This window comes from Lemur catta, chromosome 7 (genome assembly GCF_020740605.2).
Source record: "Lemur catta isolate mLemCat1 chromosome 7, mLemCat1.pri, whole genome shotgun sequence".
Taxonomy (NCBI): Eukaryota; Metazoa; Chordata; class Mammalia; order Primates; family Lemuridae; genus Lemur; species Lemur catta.
Genome location: NC_059134.1, coordinates 27,717,733 through 27,737,824, shown reverse-complemented (window position 1 = coordinate 27,737,824; position 20,092 = coordinate 27,717,733). Strand labels below are relative to the sequence as shown.

The window sequence follows — 20,092 nt, the reverse complement described above, 5'->3', positions numbered from 1 at the left end:
CTGGCCAATGGACCATGCTTAGAAGAGCAAGGATCTAGATTTTTCATAAAAATGTTAGCATAAGGATATTATCAGACTTGTAACCTTAGCCAGCTTCTGAACTAGTCATAACTCTGATTCTTTTGTGATTAGTTTCAATTTAGGTAACTCTATAGAATGTTGTAGTAGATTACAGTACTTTCCTGTCAACTAATATGGAATTATTTATCAATAGGTAATGGAGACCAAAAGTATGTTGTACCTTGTGACAGAATATGCCAAAAATGGAGAAATTTTTGGTAAGCTTTTTTCCATAAATTTTTTATTAATTTGAAAAGGTCACTAATCTGCATGAAATGGGATATTTTCTATTAATTTTTCCGCTTATTTAAGAGTTGGTAATATGAGTTAGAAATTTTTAAGTATGAGAATATGATAAAATATCCAGTAAACTAAAAAATGTGGAATATAATTTATTTCCTTGTATTTATGATCTTAAAGGTACTACTTAATTCTTTCATCTGTCCTAAAGAGATTGGAGAATCAAAGATAGGGAGAAACTTTCAGTCATACTGCAAGGGAGATTTTCTTTTCTTTTATCTTCTTTTTTACCTTTTTTTCCAGGGGAAATATCAGTCAACAAATATCTATTGAGCTTCTACTGTGTCCCAGGCATGTACTAGGTATTGGGATACAGTGGTGTCTTAAACAACACAATCTCTGTCATGGGGAATCTTAATAAGGTGTTTACTATAGCTGTAAGGCTCAGGCAAGTCACTAACCCACTTTGGGACTTGGTTCCATGATCTCTAATAAGAAAGTATTTGATTAATTGGTCTCTGTGACCCATTCTAGCCCTTAAAAATTATGAATCTTCTAACTTTTATCTAAAATAGCTATTTATTTTTACTCTTTGAAGCCAGGATGCAGTAGGTATCTGATTATTTTTGTTTCTTACCCTAAATTTAAGTCCAAAATTGTTTTTAAACAGCTTTATTAAGGAATAATTTACATACAATAAATTACATGCATTTAATGTGTACAACTTAATAAGTTTTGGTACACATTTGTGAAACTATCATCATGATCAAGATAGCCTTCACCTCTAAAATTTTCCTTGTGCCCTCTTTTGTAATTCTCTTGCCCCGTTCCTCACCCAGGCAACCACTGATTTGTTTTCTGTCACTATAGATTGGTTTGTATCTTCCAGAGTTTTATATAAATGTAGTCATACAGGATGTACTCTTTTTGTCTGGTTTCTTTCCCTCAGTATAGTTATTCTGAGATTCATCCATTTAATTGTATGTGTCAACATATAATTTCTTTTTATTGCCGCTAGTACTTTTTCTTTTTTCTTTCCTTAAGGCAGTCTTCCTTGGAATGCATATAAGTAGTATTCTATTGTATGAATATATCCCAGTTTGTTTATCCGTTCATCTGTTGATAGACATTTGGGTTGGTTTTAGTTTGGGGCTGTTATTCATAAGTTGCTGTGTACATTCATGTACAGGTCTTTGACTTACATAGTCTACCTTCAAGTAGTATTTAACACTTCACATATAGTATAAGAACCTTACAATAATGTGCTTTTATTTTGCCCCTCCAGGCCTTTATATTCTTGTTGTTGTATTTTATTTATACCTATTTCATAGAACAATGCAGTGTTACTATTTTTCTTTAAATAGTCAATTATCTTTTAAAGAGATTTCAATTTTTTAAAAAAATCATATATATTTACAAGTATAGTTACCATTTCTCATTCCTACCTGGAGAGGCATATTTTCATCTTCATTCCTTTGTATGGATGCATGTTTTTATCAATCGTCATTTTCCTTTTGCTTGAAGGATTTTCTTTGGTGTTTCTTGTGCACGTCTTCTGGTGATGAAATCATTCAGCTTTTGTATGCCTAAAATAATCTTTGTCTCTGTTTTTGAAAGATACTTGCACTAGGTATAGAATTCTAGATTGTTCTTTTTTCTTTCAGTACTTTAAAGATGTTGATTTTCTGTCTTCTCATTTGTCCTGTTTCCTACAAGAAATCTACTGTCACTGTCATCTTTTTCTTTATTCCTCTGTGTGTAATGTGCCTTTTTTCTCTGGCTGCTTTTAAGATTTTCTATTTACCATTGGTTTCAACAATTTAATTATGATGTGCCTTTGTGTGATTTTCTTCATGATTCTTATTTTTGGTGTTCATTGAGCTCCTTGGATCTGTGAATGTATTGTTTTCATCAAATTTGGAAATTTTTTCAGCCATTATTCTCTAATTTTTCTGTCCCACCGCTCTCTTCTCTCCTTCAGAGATTCAGAACACGAGGCTGTTTGAAATTGTCCCACAGCTTACTGATACTGTTTTCTGTTTTTAAAAATTCCTTTTTCTCTCCATGTTTCATTTTGGATAGTTGCTATTTCTCTGTCTTCAAGTTCACTAATCTTTTCTTCTGTGATGTCTAATTTGCCGTTAATCCCATTCAATGTATTTTTCATCTCAGCCATTGTAGTTTTCTTCTCTATAAACTCAACTAGGACCTTTTTTATGCCTTTACTTAGCTTTTTGAACATCTGGAACACAGTTATAAAAACTTTTAATGTCCATATTTATTGATTCTGGTATCTCTGTCAGTTCTGGATCAGTTTTGATTGATTGGTGTTTTTCCTTAGTTCTAGTCATATTTTCATGCTTCTTTACATGCCTGGTACCTGGTAGTGTTTGATTGGATGCCAGACATTGCCAGTTTTACCTTGAGCACCACATATTTTTATGTTACTTTAAGTCTTCTTGAGCTTTGTTCTGGGATGCAGTTAAATTACTTGGAAACAGTTTGATCCATTTGGGTCTTGCCTTTATGATTGGAGCATTGCTTAGTCTGGGTCTAATTATTTACCACTTCTGAGTACTCTGCCTAATGCAACATGAATTATGAGGGTTTTTTAGCCTGACCAGTAGGAACAGGCAATATTCCTGGCTCTATGTAAGCACCAGGCGTTGTTCTGTCTCAGTCTTTCAAATGGTTCTTTCTCCAGCCTCAGGTAGTTTTCTCTCACATGTGCCAATCAGGACTCTCCCTCTGCAGATCTTAGAGTTCTGTTTGTAGCTCTCTCTTCTCTGGTACTCTGTCTTGTGATCTCTATCTTGTTCTCCCCAGACTTTCTGCTCTCCTCAACTCAAGGACATTGCTGGGCTCTGCCTGGGTTTCCCCTCCCTATGCTGTGGCCTAGAAGTACTCTCAAGGCATTAGCTGGGACATTCATGGGTCTCACCTCATTTGTTGCCTGTTTCTTGGGGACCATTCTGCTTCTTTGCCTGATATCCGGTGTCCTATAAATGATTATCTCAGATATTTTATGTTTTTGTTGTAATTGGGTTGGGGAAGTTGTTTTAGGCAAGAAAGTAAATTGGGTCCCTGTTACTCCATCTTACCCAAAAGCAGAATTCTCCAATCCTCTCAAAATTATTGTTAATTTTAGGTATTTTAAAAAGAATTATATATACTTCCATAGTTTTGGGGAAATGTACTATTTGCAGTTGAATTCTAAATAAATAGTTCTGACTGAGCTCTCTGTATTTCAGGAAAGATAGTCTGAAATACTATTGCTTTTTTACTTATTTTTTTATGCTACTGCTTAATGAACTTATTTTAATTCTTAAGGTATTTGTTTCAACTAGTAGCATCTTAACTCATGCTGTAATAGAATGATACAGGCTTTGAAGCCAAGCAGATCTGGTTTACAATGCTGGCTATACCATATTAATTATTCCTTACTTTGGACAAGTTTCTTCCTTTCTTTTCTTTCGCTTTCTTTTCTCCTCTTTTTGTTTTTTTTTTCTTTCTGTTTCTTTCCTTTTCTTTCATATATTCACTTATTCATTCATTCAGTCAGTCTTTCAATAAATCTTTACTGAAAACCAACTATGTATAACATACTGTTCTATGTGGTAAGAAAACTGTAATGAAGAAAACAGACAAAAATCCCTACTCTCATGGATCTTACATTCTAGTTTGGGAGAGAGACAAACAAAATAGGTGAATTATGTGGTTTATTAGATGGTGATAAGTATTATGGAAATAATAAAGCAAGGATGGGGGGATAGGAGGTGGGGGAGTTGATCACAATATTACAGTGGTCAGAGAAGGCCTCACTGGCATTTGGGCAAAGACTTGAAAGCATAGTCATGTGGGAGAAAGGGGTTATCCAGGGAGAGGAAAGAATAAATGCAAAGGCCCTGTGCTTGATGTGTTCATGGGGTAGCAGGGAGGCCAGTATGGCTTAAGAGAACAAGCAAGAGGGAAAAGCAAGGAGGAAGAAGAATAGGAGATGAGGTCCGAAAGGTAAGTGGGAGGCAGCAGTGGGACAGATTTGGGGGCTTTGTAGGCTATTGTAAATACTTTGGCTGTTACCTTGAATAGTATTAGGGAGCCATTTTCAACAGGGTTTCAGCAGAGAAGTGACTACATTTAATTTAACATTTTAAAACCATCACTCTGGCTGCTGTGTTGAAAATGGGAAAGGGTGGAAACAGGGAGACCAGGCAGGAGGCTGCTGCAGCAGTGCAAGTGAGAGACCACAACGGCCCAGACCAGGGCAGTGACAGTGCAGGTAGTCATAAGTGGTCAGACTCAGAATATGTTTCTGAAGTAGAATCAATAGGATTTCTTGACAGGTGGAGACCACCTGAGTAGTAGGTATAATTATGGAAGAGACCAAGGTCTGACCCCTGAGGCACTCGAATATTAAAAGGTTGGGAAAAGAGGAGAAATCAGCCAGGGAGACAGAGAAGGATGAAAACTAGAGAGTGTGGTGTCCTGGAAACCAAGTGAACCAAGTGTTTTCAAAAGGATAGGGTGAATATCTGTGAGAAATGATGCTGATAGATCAAGAACTATGAAGAATGATAATTGACCTTTGTATTTGGCAGTTGGTAAGAGCAATTTTGGCAGAGTGACTTGGCCAAAAGCCAGTTCGAAGGGGCTTAAGGAGCAAAGGAGAGAAGAAAAATGGAGAGAGTAAAATAGACAACTCTTTCAAGGAGTTCTACTGCAAAAAGGGAGAGAAGAAATGGAAAGTAGTTGGTAGGAACACTGGGTCAAGAGAATGATTTTTAAGTCTTTACCCGGTGGAATATTTTTAAAGCTTTGGGCTATAGTTTTATGAATAAACTAGAAATGGCTGTTACATGTTAGTGTCATTTCTGTGGAAATGGGATAGTCTAAATTGCTGTTTCTTGCTAAGACCTTTGAAACAGGTTTGGATCACATTGTTTTACATAAATTGAAGCATAACTTGGGGATTTGTAATGTATAAAGTTTATTTTTAATGTAAAATATCTAGGGTAACTGTGCAATATAAGCTCTGGAAAGAAGAATCTGATAGAATCTGATAGTTGGACAGTAAATGGTAGTTATCTTATTTTCCACTCTTTGGTACAGTTAATTTCTTGAGCATTGAAGATAATGAATGATAGAATTTAATTTAAAAAGATGATGAAATCTTTGGATAGTCTTCACTAATTTAGAATGGAAGAATCTGAGTTTAAAGGGGATTTGGAGATCATTTAGGCCAGTTTATTTTTATTTACTTTGACTTTGTCATGCAGCTTGTAGCCCAGCAGAACTCATTGCCTTCCTTTTCTCACAAAAACGATTTCTCCCTTTTCCCTTACTTGGCTTCATCATTTACAAAATCATCTAAGCTGGGAAGTTTGATGTCAGTATTGATTCCTTTTCCCTAACCCCTCTGCACGTGAGGTTTTAAATCCTGCCTATTCTGCTTCCTAAATATTTCCCAAAGAAGTTCTCATCTCTCCATACCCACTCTTTGCCTCAAGTCAAGGTCCTCACTCTTTCTTGTCTGTATTATATGATCATCTCCTAACTGTTATATTTTACACTATCTCCAAAATTATCTTCCTAAGTCACAAACATAGTCATATTGTTTATCTCTATTTTCTGAGTTTTCTATAATGACCATTAATTACAAAAAAGTAATTTTGAAAACGAGATAATGGCATGTGAACAGTTTTCAGTACAAGAATTGATTCTCAGTGTGGCTCCTATACTTTATTACCGTTGGCCCTTAAATATCCCTTGCTGTTAATTTCTCCTTATAAGGAAGGTTCTTTGTACTGCTCCATGCTGCAGAGCTGTCGTGATATGTACACACACACAACACATGCTCTCACTCAGAGCAGCCCTGCATTAATTTTCAGTGTGGTCAGTGGGGGTGGGAAGAGTTGGACATCAGGCTGAGGTGGAGGTAGAAAAGAAAGAGATTAGTGACCAAGAAGGGTTAGGATAAGGAGTCCAACGAAGAAGGTGGGAGGGAAAGGAATCCTGACAGAAAACAGGGGTCTAAATGGGCAAACAATTGTTGAAGGGAAGAAAAGACATACTGTAGATTCAGGTAGGTGCAACCAAAAAACAGTCGGTAGCCAGCTAGTTTCTGACACGGAGCTCATGAGGACATTAAAATGGAAATGAAAAGACATAGTCCAAATAACATTAATCAAGTAGTGAAAATTATGTACATTGGTCCCCCTTATCTACAATTTCATTTTCAGCAATTTCAGTTACCTGAGGTCAACTAATGCCTGAAAATATCAAGATATTTTGTGAAGGAGAAAAAGAGACACCACATTCATATAACTTTTATAACAGTTTATTGTTATAATTGTTCTATTTTACTATAAGTTATTGTTAATCTCTTACTGTGCCTAATTTACAAATTAAACTTTATCATAGGTATGTATGTATGTACAGGAGAAAACATAGTGTAATATATATAGGTTTTGCTACTATCCGCGGTTTCTTAGAATGTATCCCCTGCAGGTAAGAGGGGACTACTATATAAGATTTTAAGTGAATTGAGCCAAAAATGTTTTAAGTCAATTGGAGACTTAGATGAAAAAGAACCATATAAAGAGTAGTGAACTCTATATTTTGAATTATATATTAAGATTTGTCTTTCAGGTTTATAACTTTGGAATCACTCTTTAGCTTTACAAGTATTCCTATTCTGTGCCAGGAGGATGTTGTGTTCTCTATTTTTTTCCATTCTCTTAGTTTTGTATTTAGTTGGCTAGCAAATCATACTCTGTGTTCTTGCAAAATGACTTGAAATTAAATCCTTCTGTTTCCCCAGTCATCACCCTGATCTAGGCTTTCATCACTTCATGTCTCAATTAGTGAATCCCTCATGTTTAACCATACCCTCTTTCTTCTCCAGTCAAGTACATTTCTATATAATTCCTGTTTAATCTTCCTAAAATATGATTTCTATTATATCACAGCTGTGTTCAGTAACCTTCGCTCACCTTCCTATTGCTTATTGGATAAAATCCAAATTCCTCAATCTGCCAATAGAATAGCTCCTCTAAGTGAATGGATGTGCTCAACTATTCCTTGCATAGGTCTATTTATTATCCTTAGGTATGGACAACCAAATTGCAGATTATACTCTCTGTTTCAGTTAATAAACATGCCTGCCTGCCTTCCTGTCTGTTTGTGTCTCTTGGGCTGTATCTTTCTATTTCACAAATATTTATTATATAAAAGTTAAATATGTGCTAGTATTAGTTTAAGGAGTCAAATAATTCTGCAAAGTTTGTTAGAGAAAATAATGTCTCCCATTCTCCTGCCATCCCCTTTCCTCCTCAGAGGCAACCAGTTTCATTTCTTTTTGCTGGTTAGTTTGGGCTTACCTCTATTTCCCTCAGTCACCTGCTCATATTGCTCTTTCTGGATTTTTCTTGTATTTTAAGCACAATCTTTTGAATCCCCTTTGAATTCTTCCCCTACCCCTATATGTAAGAGGCAAATGTTAGAGAGCTATGTAAGGATCAGTGATGGGAAACCTTGAGTGTTAGGATATGGGGTTAAGATTATTTGTTAGAGTGGACATCTGTGAGCCAGAAGACGATGATGTGTGTGAGGGTATATTTTTAGGAAGATAAATCCAGAAGTGGTGTGTAGTCCGAATTAGAGGAGGAGGAAAGAAGCCATTTGGGAGACTATTTTAATTGTTTAGATGTAAGAGGCTAAGAGCCTGGATTAAGATGTTAATTGTCAGAATCATGAAAAAGATTTTAAGAAAGAGGCATTTCCAATTCTAAAATTAACAGTTACTGATACTTATTGTGTGCTCCCTTTTTGTTGGGTACTATTTAAACTACTTGATTTATTTATTTAAACCTCACAAAAACCTTATAAGATAGGCACTGAAAGATTCAGTAATTTGTCCAAAGTCACACAGCAAATAAGTGACAGAGTCTGGATTTGAACTAGGTAGTCCCAGAGCTGGTGCTGTTAATAATTATACTCTTGTTAACTCTCAAAACTTCCTAATGACTCTCAAGAAGCAAACACCAAGAGTTAGGCTTTAAAACAAACATGATTGAAGAACATTGGTGGTGTGGTTGACGATAACACCTAGGTCTGTTTTCAGAGTAAAAAATTACAAATTAGATTTTAAATGTGACTTTGGAGATAATATCAGGACATTTAGTTTGATATGGGCAGTTCACAGTTGAAGGTATGGAAGCAAACACAATTCAAAAGAGAACTTCAATAATAAAAGGATAAACAACCCAATTTAATAATGGGCAAAAGACTGGAACCAGACACTTCAGAAAAGATATACAAATGGTCAATAAGCACGTGAGAAATTACTCAACATTTTTAGTCCTCAGAGAAATGCAAATTAAAAACCACAGTGAGATAACATTTCACATCAACTAGAATGATTAAAAATGAAAAAACTGTCAATACACAGTGTTAGTGAGGCTGTGAAGCAACTAGAACTCTCATACATTGCTGGTGGGAATGTAAAATGGTACAACCACTTGGGAGAGCTGTTTGGCAGTTTCTGATAAAGTTAGACATACATCTATCCAATTACATAACAGTTCCATTCCTAGGTATTTACCCAAGAAAATGAAAACAAATGTCCATAAAACTATTTGTACAAGAAGGTTCACAGCAGACTTTCTTCACAATCATCCAAAGGAGAAGCAACTCCAATGTCCATCAACAGGAGACTATATCCAAAACAAATTGTGGTAGTAATACTAAATGGAAGATGACTCAACAGTAAAAAAGGAAAGAACCATTTATACTTACAACAACATGGATAAATCTTACAGACATTGTGCTGGGCAAAATAAGCTAGACACAAAAGAGTATATACTGTATGTGGTTCCATTTTGTGTAGTTCTAGAACAGACAATACTAATATGGTAATAGAAGTTGGAAAGTGGTTGCCTCTAGGGAGTGGGGAGAATTGACTGGAAAGGGGCAAGAGGGGACAATTTTGAGTGATGGAAATGTTTATTTTTGTTTTGAATGGTGGTAGTACAGAGTATACAATTGTCAGATCTCATCTAAGTAACCACCTAAGAAGTTGCATTTTATTGTATGTAAATTATACCTCAATAAATCTTTTCTCTCTCAAAAAAGGAGGATTCAGCAATAGGGATATAGATTTGAGAAACTACCTGCATAGAAGTGATGAATGAAGCTGTAATTAATAATGAGATTTCAGGGTGAAGAAGGCTAAGAAGTGTTTTGATTATGCCTTCATTTAAAAGGCAGGTGGAAGAAAGGAATTGATGAAGTAGAAGAGTATCTTGGGAAATAAGGATGGTTTCTGTTCTAATTAGTCAAAGGAGCTTAGAGTGAAGTGGGGGTATTTGGTCATTAAGAGATCACCAATCACTTCGAAGAAAGTACTTTTCACTAAACTGGGAGCTACAAGCAGATTTCAAGAGGTTAGGGACACGTGAGTGATGAGAAAAGGGAGAAAAAAATAATAAAACTACCTTTTGAGGTTTTTAAGGTAGAAGGAAAGGAGAGAAGGAAAGAATTGAGGGATAGCGTCTATAGGATTCAGTACTGTGTCATGGTTTTGTTTGTGGTCTTGGTGTTTGAAGAAGCCAGAAAAGAAGAGAATCTAGGCAGGAAAGAAGAGACAGTTGGAGGCAATGGGATCAAGAGCACAGAAGGAGTGGTTAGTGTAGAAAAGACGAATTCCCCCTCTGAGAAGATGTGCGTCAGTGCAGTCACAGTGAGAGTTAGAGATTGTGCCAAGGATATGGCTACAGAGGCACTTTGTGGTAGAATAGAAGAAATATGAGTTTGTTGAAATAGGATAGATTTAATTCATTCTGTAATGTAGCAGATGAGACATCAGGGAAAGAGCAGTACATTAGACACTGTAGTGTGGGAAAGGTTTAGAACAGTTGGCAGTGCTCATATGATAGTCAAGGGATGAATAAAAGGATCGATAATTAGCAGTGAGGGAGTTTATGGTAGACTCACAGTCAGCAGTGCTTTTCAACCCAAGAGGAGGAAAAGTAGACGGTATGAATAAATGCCCCATGTTGGGGATTAGAATGGTGGAAGATCAAATGCATGTAAGAGTTGCTGTGGTCAGAGAGGTCATTGTTGAAAAGGCTGATTGTGAGATCCAAGTTCAGGAGGGAGATGAGTGAAGCAACAAAGAGGTCTTATGAGCTGGGAAAATAGAACAGTGGAGAGACTGAAGGTTATGAAAAGGCTGAAGTACTTTAGGGAAAAACATTCATACATAAAAAATAAAAACCTTAGCCTTTAGCTTGTGCATAACTTCCCAGCAGCTTGCTCTTCTGCTCCTGGCACAGTTGCCTTAACTGTGCCCTGCTAATTCAGGGAAGGCCTTAGGTCTTTGCACTTTCCTCATCTGCTGCTTCTTGCATAGAGAGAGGTTTCCTGTGCCATCTGGTTTTCTTGCTCCATCTGACTAAGTTTTACACCAAAAGAGCAATTACGGTGGCATGCTGGGAATGCACCTACAGTGCATGATTCATGCTTATGAGGCTATGGTGTTTATGCTTTATTTTTGTTTGGTTAAGTGTGCTATACCTCTTTCCACCAAGAGTTGAAGTAGTTTTAAAGGAAAATAATACCCCCAAAATTGTAAAATGTAAATAATAAGAAAAAATTGAATCAGAAAATACATACAAGAGCAGAAGACAATTGTTGGGGGAAAAAGGAACACAAATATGTATGCAATAAGGGCCTGAGAGCTTCAGATTTGGCTTTAACCTTTCTGGCTGTCAAAATGAAAAGATACAGTCATTTACAGATTTTTGCCTAAGAGAAAGAAATGTACCTATTCCGCAAAGAAAGCAAAATTTTTCTTAGTTTAAATTCTAAAATAAATTTTTCTTTTGGGGTTTCTTATAGAGGTACTCAGTAATTCATTTTTTAAAATAAAAATCATATCCTGTTAAAATTTTTCAGGGACTTTCATTGCTTTGAGAATAAAGTCCAAATCCTTAACAAGGTCATCAAGGGTCATTACACTCTATACACCTTGTCCTTAAAAACAATAACAATATGCCTGAACAACATAGCAAGACCCTGTCTTTACAAAAAAATTAAAAATTAGCCAGGTGTGATGGTACACACCTGTAATCCCAAGTTACTTGGGAGGCTGAGGCAGGAGCATCGCCTGATCCCAGGAGTCTGAGGTTGCAGTGAGTTAGGATGATGCCACTGCACTCCAGTCCAGGCAACAGAGCGATATCCTATCTCAAAAACAAACAAAACCAATAAAGGTTATCATTTCTTGAACATTTACGGTGTGTCAGGCATTGTGCTAAGTCCTATACGTATACCATGTCATTAATCCTCTCAAAAACCTTATAAGATAGATACTATTAATGTATCTGTTTTACAGTTCAGAAAACTGAGGGCCAGAGAGGTTAAACAATTTGCCTAGGGTCACAGAGCAAGTAAGTGGCATAACCAAAGTTTGAAGCCATACTCATATAACTGGTTATATGACTTCTTAAAGTTCTTTGAAGTTAACAAGTGCATCTGTCTCAGTGACTTTGCACATTCCTCTTTCTTCTGCTTGAAGGACTTTCTGCCCTCCCCTCATCTCCTTAAGCATGTCATTTAATTGAATTAAATCTTGATGGATATCATTAATTTAATATATCATTAAAGACTAGCAACAGGCCAAGCATTTAACAGTTTTGTCCACTACAGTGATGTAACTATTCCTCTTGATGCAATATATAGCTTGGTTCTTTATTTCCTTCTTATCTATAATGGAAGTATGAAGCATTTGGGCTCCTGTCTTCAGTATTTTGGAAACTGGCCAGTGAACTTCTTACCAAATCTAATGTCCAAATCTAATTATCTCCCACAAAACCCATAACTAAGCTAATCTCCATACTGGTTCTCAAAATAGAACATGTAAATTTCTGATTCAAAATCTCTGCTCTGTGTTCATCTGGAGCCCTAGAAAGCCCTTTGCTCTTTACATATTCAAATTCTGCCTTTTAAAAAGTTCTAGCTGAAGTTCCATGTCTTCAATAAAATCTTTCTCAATTAATTCTGTCCATGTTGATTTCCTCTTATGAGAGCATTGTAGTTCTCATTCTTGCATGACTCATTTTAGAATTTATCTACATACTGCCTTTCGTTGTTGTGTAGAGTCTCCATGTGTATCTTTTATCTCTAATAGATTGTAAGCTTCTGCTGAGGGCTTAGCACAATACAAAGCATTTTATAAATACCTGTTGAATGAATGGTGTAATAGTCTACTTTGGCCTTATGGACCTTATTTACTCAGTGAAGCCAACAGGAGAACACACTGCCAGGTTAAGTAGTCTGAGGTACTTCTTTGTTCAGTTTTTGAAAGTTTTCTGTTGATTTACTCTTTGGGAGGTAAACACAGATGAGGAAATACTAACTGAATCAAGGTATAAAATTGGCTTGCTCTAGTATACTGAGCAGTTTTTGAGTACTTACTGGTAGTTACTAACCTACAGTTTCTTTCTTTCTTCCAACTCCCACCCCTCCCTTAATATAACCTTTTCAGAGTATAATGGTAAATAAGAACATACACATTTAATCTGGGTAACTTTTGTTTTCCAGCTCTTATATAGCTGTCGGTGCTGATCTCTGAAGGATATTGTTTTCTTGGTCTGGCCATGTGGAATACATAATGGCAAATGAATTTGCTAAAAAGAGCCTTGGATTATTTGTAAATATGATAAAATTTTGACTTTATATTTTTCCTTTGGAATTATAGGTATAATTAATAAAACTTATTCAGGATTCCTACATTCTTTAGTACTATTTCTCATATTTGTTCATGTGGTCATGTGTAGTAAGTGGTGCAGAAATCTTAGGGTGGTCACCTCATCAGACAATTTGGGCACTGTTCAAACAATTAAACCGGCAGTCAGCAGATTCCGGCCTGGTAATTAAATTACCCAGGGCCTTTGTTTTCAGATTTCTGCTCCTTGATACGCTGTGTCTTTCCAGGCTGAGCATGTGCCTGAGGTTTATTGATTCATTTCCTGTCTTTCCCTTTCAATGGTAATATATTAGGATGCTAGCTGTGGTAATTGAAAATGGGCTTTGTTTTAACTAAAATACCTTTAGCCACTTGGTTACTCCGAGAACCTAAGAAACAATCTTTGTGTTCTTCGGTTTCTGTCTTAACAGCCTGAAGGTAGTGTTAGGGAAGTAGTTCATTTGTTTTCTATTAAGAGTTTAAATAAACTTTGAAGATTTATTCACTGTATGTAGCCAGTATGAGCCTAAGTTAAGTTTTAATGCTTTTTCTTTTTTTTTTTTTAACTTATTATTAACCAGGGCCACAGTTCAGTATTGCTTAAATCTTTCCTCACTTCTCCAGCTTCTTCCATCATTGCTTTGTTCAGGCCCTCATCATTTCTCACTTGAATTTCTTCAACAGCCTAAGGTCTTTTTCCTCCGTACTTCTCTCTTTTCTAATCTATCTTTCATATTACTATCAAAATGATCTTCCTGTAATACAGATCTGATCCTTGTCACTTTCCTGCTTAAAATATTTCTGTGGCTCCCCACTGCCTTCAGTATAAAATCAAAAGTTGGTATGGAATTGGGATAATGATCTGCCCCTGTCTTCCTGTCCAGTCACATCCCAGGCACATGTTGTATGGGTTTTATTGACTGAGCATGATCTGCTGTGCAGATGTACAGGCAAACGCTTTCACACGTCTGAGGATGGTGATTGTCAGTGTAGAAAGATATTAAATTAGGGTGTACTTCAGAAGGGGTATGCAAATGTTGAATTCATGTGGATAAAATTAGACTATACTTGGATGTAAAATTTAGTATCTTTCCTTTTGAATTTTTATTAGATGTGTGTAATAAAGTTATCTTTGAAGAGCTCACTTCTAGTTGGATTATTTATAAATCTTTCTAGTTAACTTTTAGAGAGACTAGTAACTACATGAAAGAGCCAGCATGATTCATGATTCAGAAAGTTGTTATTGCTCCCCCTCCCTCCTGTGTTTAAATTGGATCAGACATTAAAAGAAAAGTGAGGAGTAAGGTCTGTGTGCTAGTCCTGGTTCTGCCATTAACTTCTAATATAAACATCCTTGGGTTAGCCACATAATGTTGCTGAACCTCAGTGTCTTCTGAAAATGAGAGGGTGGTGTGAGTTTAGTAAGCGCTGTGTACTTGGTACTATGGCTAGTGCTGGGGATTTAAAAGAAAAAAAATAAGTGACTTGACCGTTGCTCTAGAGGAGTTCCCTGTCAGTTTTCAGGGTCTAAAAGTTGATGTCTGTAAATCTCAGGAAATAAATTTGAGTTTCTGAACATACATTTGCTGAATGGAATGGATTTTTCAGAGATGATTAAGCAAATTGTTTTTAAACTTCACATGTTTGGAAATACAAGCATAGTAGGCCTTAATCGAATAGGCAAGTTTCTGAGAAGCAGTCCAGTTTCCCTGTTAACTTCTATTTTAAATTTCAGCTATCTCCTGCTGATTATTGGCAGCCTGCCTTTAGTTATGGTTCAAAGCTGACATTCTGTACTGTGAGCAGCGAGCTGCTCCCATGTCTGGCAGCTGCAGCTGTAGCTAGGCTACAGTGAAGGGAGAGAGGGAAGCATCAGCTATTCTGATCTTGGCCATAACCATACCCAACTGAATTCTATTAATGTGAGGATTTTGGCAGTCTGTGATTTGTTCCCTCATTTTCTGTTTCTTCCAGGATGAATTTCTGTTAAGTCAATCATTGTATTAAGAAATTTCAATAAGATTGAATTAATTCAGAGAAAGCTAATTCTTTGTCTGTGAAAGAGAACAAGAGGTAGATTTTATCTGTTAATTAAGGTGGTGAGAGGGATAGATTACCTACTTAGGATAAAATGGGAAAACCATAGTCCACATAGGGGAGGATCTTTTCTTCCCCCTTTGGCAAATATCTTTTCTACTTTCAGAAAGAGGTCTCTAAGTGAAATCTTTGAAGACCTTATATTTCTGTTATGTTTCCTTGTAATTCTGAAGATGCTATCATATTATCCTCACACATAAATAGTCTAATAATGCTACTGCTTCATTGCCTGGTATTGTAAAATTATTTTATTTCTATCAAAGCAATATGTTATTTATTGAGGGCCTGTCATGTGTCAGACACGGTTCTAGGTGCTAAGAACACATCAATGAACGAAGTCTTAGCCTTCCTGGAGCTTGTATTTCAGTGAGAGTGATTTAGGTTGGGGAGATTAAATGAAAACATGCTGTGTCAGTGTTTCAGAGGCAAATAAGGAATATAAAGGGGATAGGGAGGCCAGGATGTGGTAAAGATTTGTTCCTTTATAAAAGGTGGTCAGGAAAAGCCTCTCTGATACATATTTGAGCAAAAATCTGAAGAAAGTATGTGTAGAAGTAAATTTTTTGAGATCTTACATGCCTCGAGATCTTGCATGTCTACCATAATACTTAATAGTTTGGCCGGAAATAAAATTTTAAGTTGGAAATAATTTTCCTTCAGAGTAATGAGGATGGACATTGTTCCATTGTTTTGTAGTTTCCAGGGTTGCTTTTGGAAAACCTAAAGTGATCCAATTCCTGATCCTTTGTTGTTATTGTTTCCTCTGTAAGCTTATAAGATCTTTTTCCCCCCAGTGTTCTGTAATTTTACAATGATGTGCCATGGGGTAGGTCTGTTTTAATTCATTGTGCTTGGCTATTGATGTGTCCTTTCAATTTGGAAATTCATATCCTTTGGTTCTGGGGAATTGCCTTGAATTACTTAACGGATGGTTTCTTTTCCTAATTTTCTCTGTCTTCTCTTTCAGAAATGTCTATTATTCAAATATTGACCCTCCTGGACTACTGGCCCTTTAATTTTATTTTCTTTTTTATTCTATTTTCCATGTGTTTGTCTTTTCGCTGTGCTTTCTGGGGGATTTCATAAACTTTAGCTTCCAACCTTTGTTTTGCTATCACGTTTTTAGTATTTATAAGTTTATTTTGTTTCCCGATGATTTCTTTTAGAATAACACCCTTTTCTTATTTGTTCATTTTACAATATCTTCTTTTAGCTCTCTGAGAATAATAACAATTTGCTATATTTTCTTTTCTTTGTATAGTCTCTTTTTTCCTCCAAGTTGATTTTTTTTCTGTTGGTGTGTTTGTTTTGGTCTATATATTTTATCTTAGCATTTCTTTAGTTGATTATTACACATATTTGGTTGTCATTTCCTAGTTAAGAGTGGGGAACTAAGAAGCTAACTGGAAACTGAGCTAGTTGTTAGGATTTTTCAGCTGTGAGTTATATTGTTAAGGTGATCTGTGTTCTTATATTGGAGATTTTTAATGTTTGTATCTTTCCACTTGAGTTGATAAATTACCAGGAGAAGATTCTTCCAGTGTTCTGCCCAGAAGGTAAAAAGTCTGGTTGCTGTAGTTTTGGCCTCATGTGTGAGGAAGGCTGAGGCATGTTAGTATCCAATATGTACATGTTTACTTAATCCTCTTGTTTTCAATGTGATATCCCTCTCCTCAACTGGGCCTGGGGTCTTTAGGCCTGGAGACCCTCTATTTTAGTCTCTGAAGAGGACAAGTCTCTAGATTTCTACTAGAATACAAGTCAGGGCACTCACCTGTTGCATAGAATGAGAGAAGAGATCTGGAGTTTGAATTACTTCTAAAACTATCTTTAACTGATCATCCTTATTTTAGCTTCGCTTTACACCAACTTTCAGGGTTCCTTGTGCCATTAGTATCCGAGGCTTCAGGTTTCTCAAGTCAGTTGAGTTGGTATTTCAACAGATTTTTTGTTTCTAAGTTCTTTAATTGGTTCTTTTTCCCATTTCCTAGTCTTATTTTATAGATGTGATATAGTCTCTTGTCTCTGAGATGTTAAACATATTTATCTCTAGGTGTTCCTTTTTTTCTTATTGCAGTGTTTTCTTTTAAATACCTGAACATAGTTATAATAATTTTTAACATCATCTGATAGTTGCCATTGGGTTTTCACTCAGGATTTTCAGTGAGAGTAGAGGAGTAGAAAGTATTTCTGGGCTAGATATTGTGGTGGCTGATCTCCTGGGAGTGAATGCTTCCCTTTCTTTCTAGGTATCCCCAGCTACCCAGGACACTCCCTCTGTGATCTAATTCATATTACTTTCTTCAGGGGTTATATGCCCTCTGTCACTGCCAGAGTGTGTTGTGCAGGGTATGAACAGGGACTGATTTGACTTGACTGTACCCACTGTGGTATTCCTGCTAGTAAAGCCGTTGATTGCCCCTCGGCCCTTTCCTCTCCTGTATTCCACCCTTGGCCATGGAACACTTTGGGCTACTTTCAGCACTATTATTGCTGCTTTTTAAAATTTTTAATTTTTGTTTTTTTTTTGAGACATACTCTTGCTCTGTCGCCCCAGCTAGAGTGCCGTGGTGTCGTTATAGCTCACTGCAACCTCAAACTCCTGAGCTCAAGCAATCCTCCTGCCTCAGCCTGCCAAGTAGGTGGGACTACAGGCATGCACCACTACACCAGGCTAATTTTTTCTATTTTTAGTAGAGATGGGGTCTCACTTTTGCTCAGGCTGGTCTTGAACTCCTGACCTCAAGAAATCCTCCTGCCTGGGCCTCCCAGAGTTACAGAGTGCTAGGATTACAGGTGTGAACCATCGTACCTAGATGGGTTCTTAGAATATAATATCCAGCTTTGCTGTTGGTAAACTAAACATTAAATAATATAATGTTTTCTCTTTGCTTTTTTATCCCATTGTGAGCCACTGATTTGCTTCTTCATTCAAGAAATAATTATTGGGTTTCTTAATAAAATATCTAGGAATATATTTAACTAAAGAGGTAAGGGACCTCTACAAAGAGAACTATGAAACGCTAAGGAAGGAAATTGCAGAACACGTAAATAAGTGGAAATCCATACCATGCTCATGGATTGGAAGAATTAACATCGTTAAAATGTCTATACTACCCAAAGTAATCTATAGATTCAATGCAATTCCTATTAAAATACCAACATCATTTTTCACAGATTTAGAAAAAATAATTATACACTTTGTATGGAATCAGAGAAGACCCCGTATAGCAAAAGCAATCTTAAGCAATAAAAACAAAATGGGAGGTATTGATTTGCCAGACTTCAAACTATACTACAAAGCTGTGGTTCTTAAAACTGCTCGGTATTGGCACAAGGGCAGGGACACAGACCAGTGGAACAGAACAGAAAACCCAAATATAAAACCATCCTCATATAACCATCTAATCTTTGACAAAATAGACAAAAACATACTCTGGGGACAAGAGTCCCTATTCAATAAATGGTGCTGGGAAAACTGGATAGCCACATGTAGAAGACTAAAACAGGACCCACAGATTTCACCTCTCACAAAAATCAAATCACGGTGGATAACAGATTTAAACCTTAAATGGGAAACAATTAGAATTCTAGAAGAAAATGTAGGAAAGACTCTTACAGACATTGGTCTAGGCAAAGAATTTATGAAGAAAACCCCTAAGGCAATCGCAGCAACAACAAAAATAAATGACTGGGACCTGATTAAATTAAAAAGCTTCTGCACAGCCAAAGAAACAGTCACGAAAATAAACAGACAGCCTACAGAATGGGAAAAAATTTTCGCATACTACACATCAGATAAAAGACTGATAACAAGAATCTATTTAGAACTCAGGAAAATCAGCAAGAAAAAATCAAACAATCCTATCAAAAAATGGGCAAAGGACATGAATAGAAATTTTTCAAAAGAAGACATAAGAATGGCCAAAAAACGTATCAAAAAATGCTCAACATCCCTAATCATCAGGGAAATGCAAATCAAAACCACAATGAGATACCACTTAACTCCAGTGAGAATGGCCTTTATCAAAAAATCCCAAAACAACACATGTTGGCGTGGATGCGGAGAGACAGGAACACTCATACACTGCTGGTGGGAATGCAAACTAGTGCAACCCCTATGGAAAGCAATATGGAGATACCTTCAACAGATTCAAGTAGACCTACCATTTGATCCAGCAATCCCATTATTGGGCATATACCCAGAAGAACAAAAGTCATTCTTTAACAAAGACACCTGTACCCGAATGTTTATAGCAGCACAATTTACAATCGCAAAGATGTGGAAACAACCCAAGTGCCCATCGATCCACGAATGGATTAGTAAACTGTGGTATATGTATACCATGGAGTACTACTCAGCTATAAGAAATAACGATGATACGACATCTCTTTGGTTCTCCTGGAGAGAGCTGGAACCCATTATACTAAGTGAAGTATCCAAAGAATGGAAAAACAAGCATCACATGTACTCACCAGAAAACTGGTTTCCCTGATCATCACCTAAATGTACATCAGGGAAGGATACCAATTGGATATCAGACTGGGATGGGGGGTGGGGGGGAGGGGGTGAGTGTATGCCTACATGATGAGTGCATTGCACACCCTCTGGGGAATGGTCATGCTTGAAGGTGCAGACCCGGGGAGGTGGGGGGGGGAGGGGATGGAGGTATGACTACATGATGAGTGCCAGGCGCACCGTCTGGAGAATGAGAACGGACGCGCTTGGGACTCTGACTCGGGGGGATGGGTGGGACATGGAAAATGTATATAACCTAAACTTATGTACCCCCATGATGAGCTGAAATAAAAAAAAAATGTTAATAAAAAAAAAAGAAATAATTATTGGGTTTCTTGTCTAGGTATTTAAGGAGGAAGATACTGTCTAAGGGAGAATTAAAAACACAACTGCTATACTGTGCTCTGTGATAAGTGCTACTGTACTTA

The 20,092-nt window shown here is 36.7% G+C and overlaps 1 protein-coding gene across 1 annotated transcript in view; it reads left to right on the top strand.

Annotated features, from left to right (window-relative positions):
• SIK2 (salt inducible kinase 2) overlaps positions 1 to 20,092 on the top strand; it is a 114,404-nt gene that overhangs the window by 15,256 nt on the left and 79,056 nt on the right. Inside the window, exon 3 of the mRNA XM_045556622.1 lies at positions 215 to 278. Within this exon, the coding sequence (XP_045412578.1) occupies positions 215 to 278 (64 nt within the window). The remainder of the gene's footprint in view (positions 1 to 214; positions 279 to 20,092) is intronic.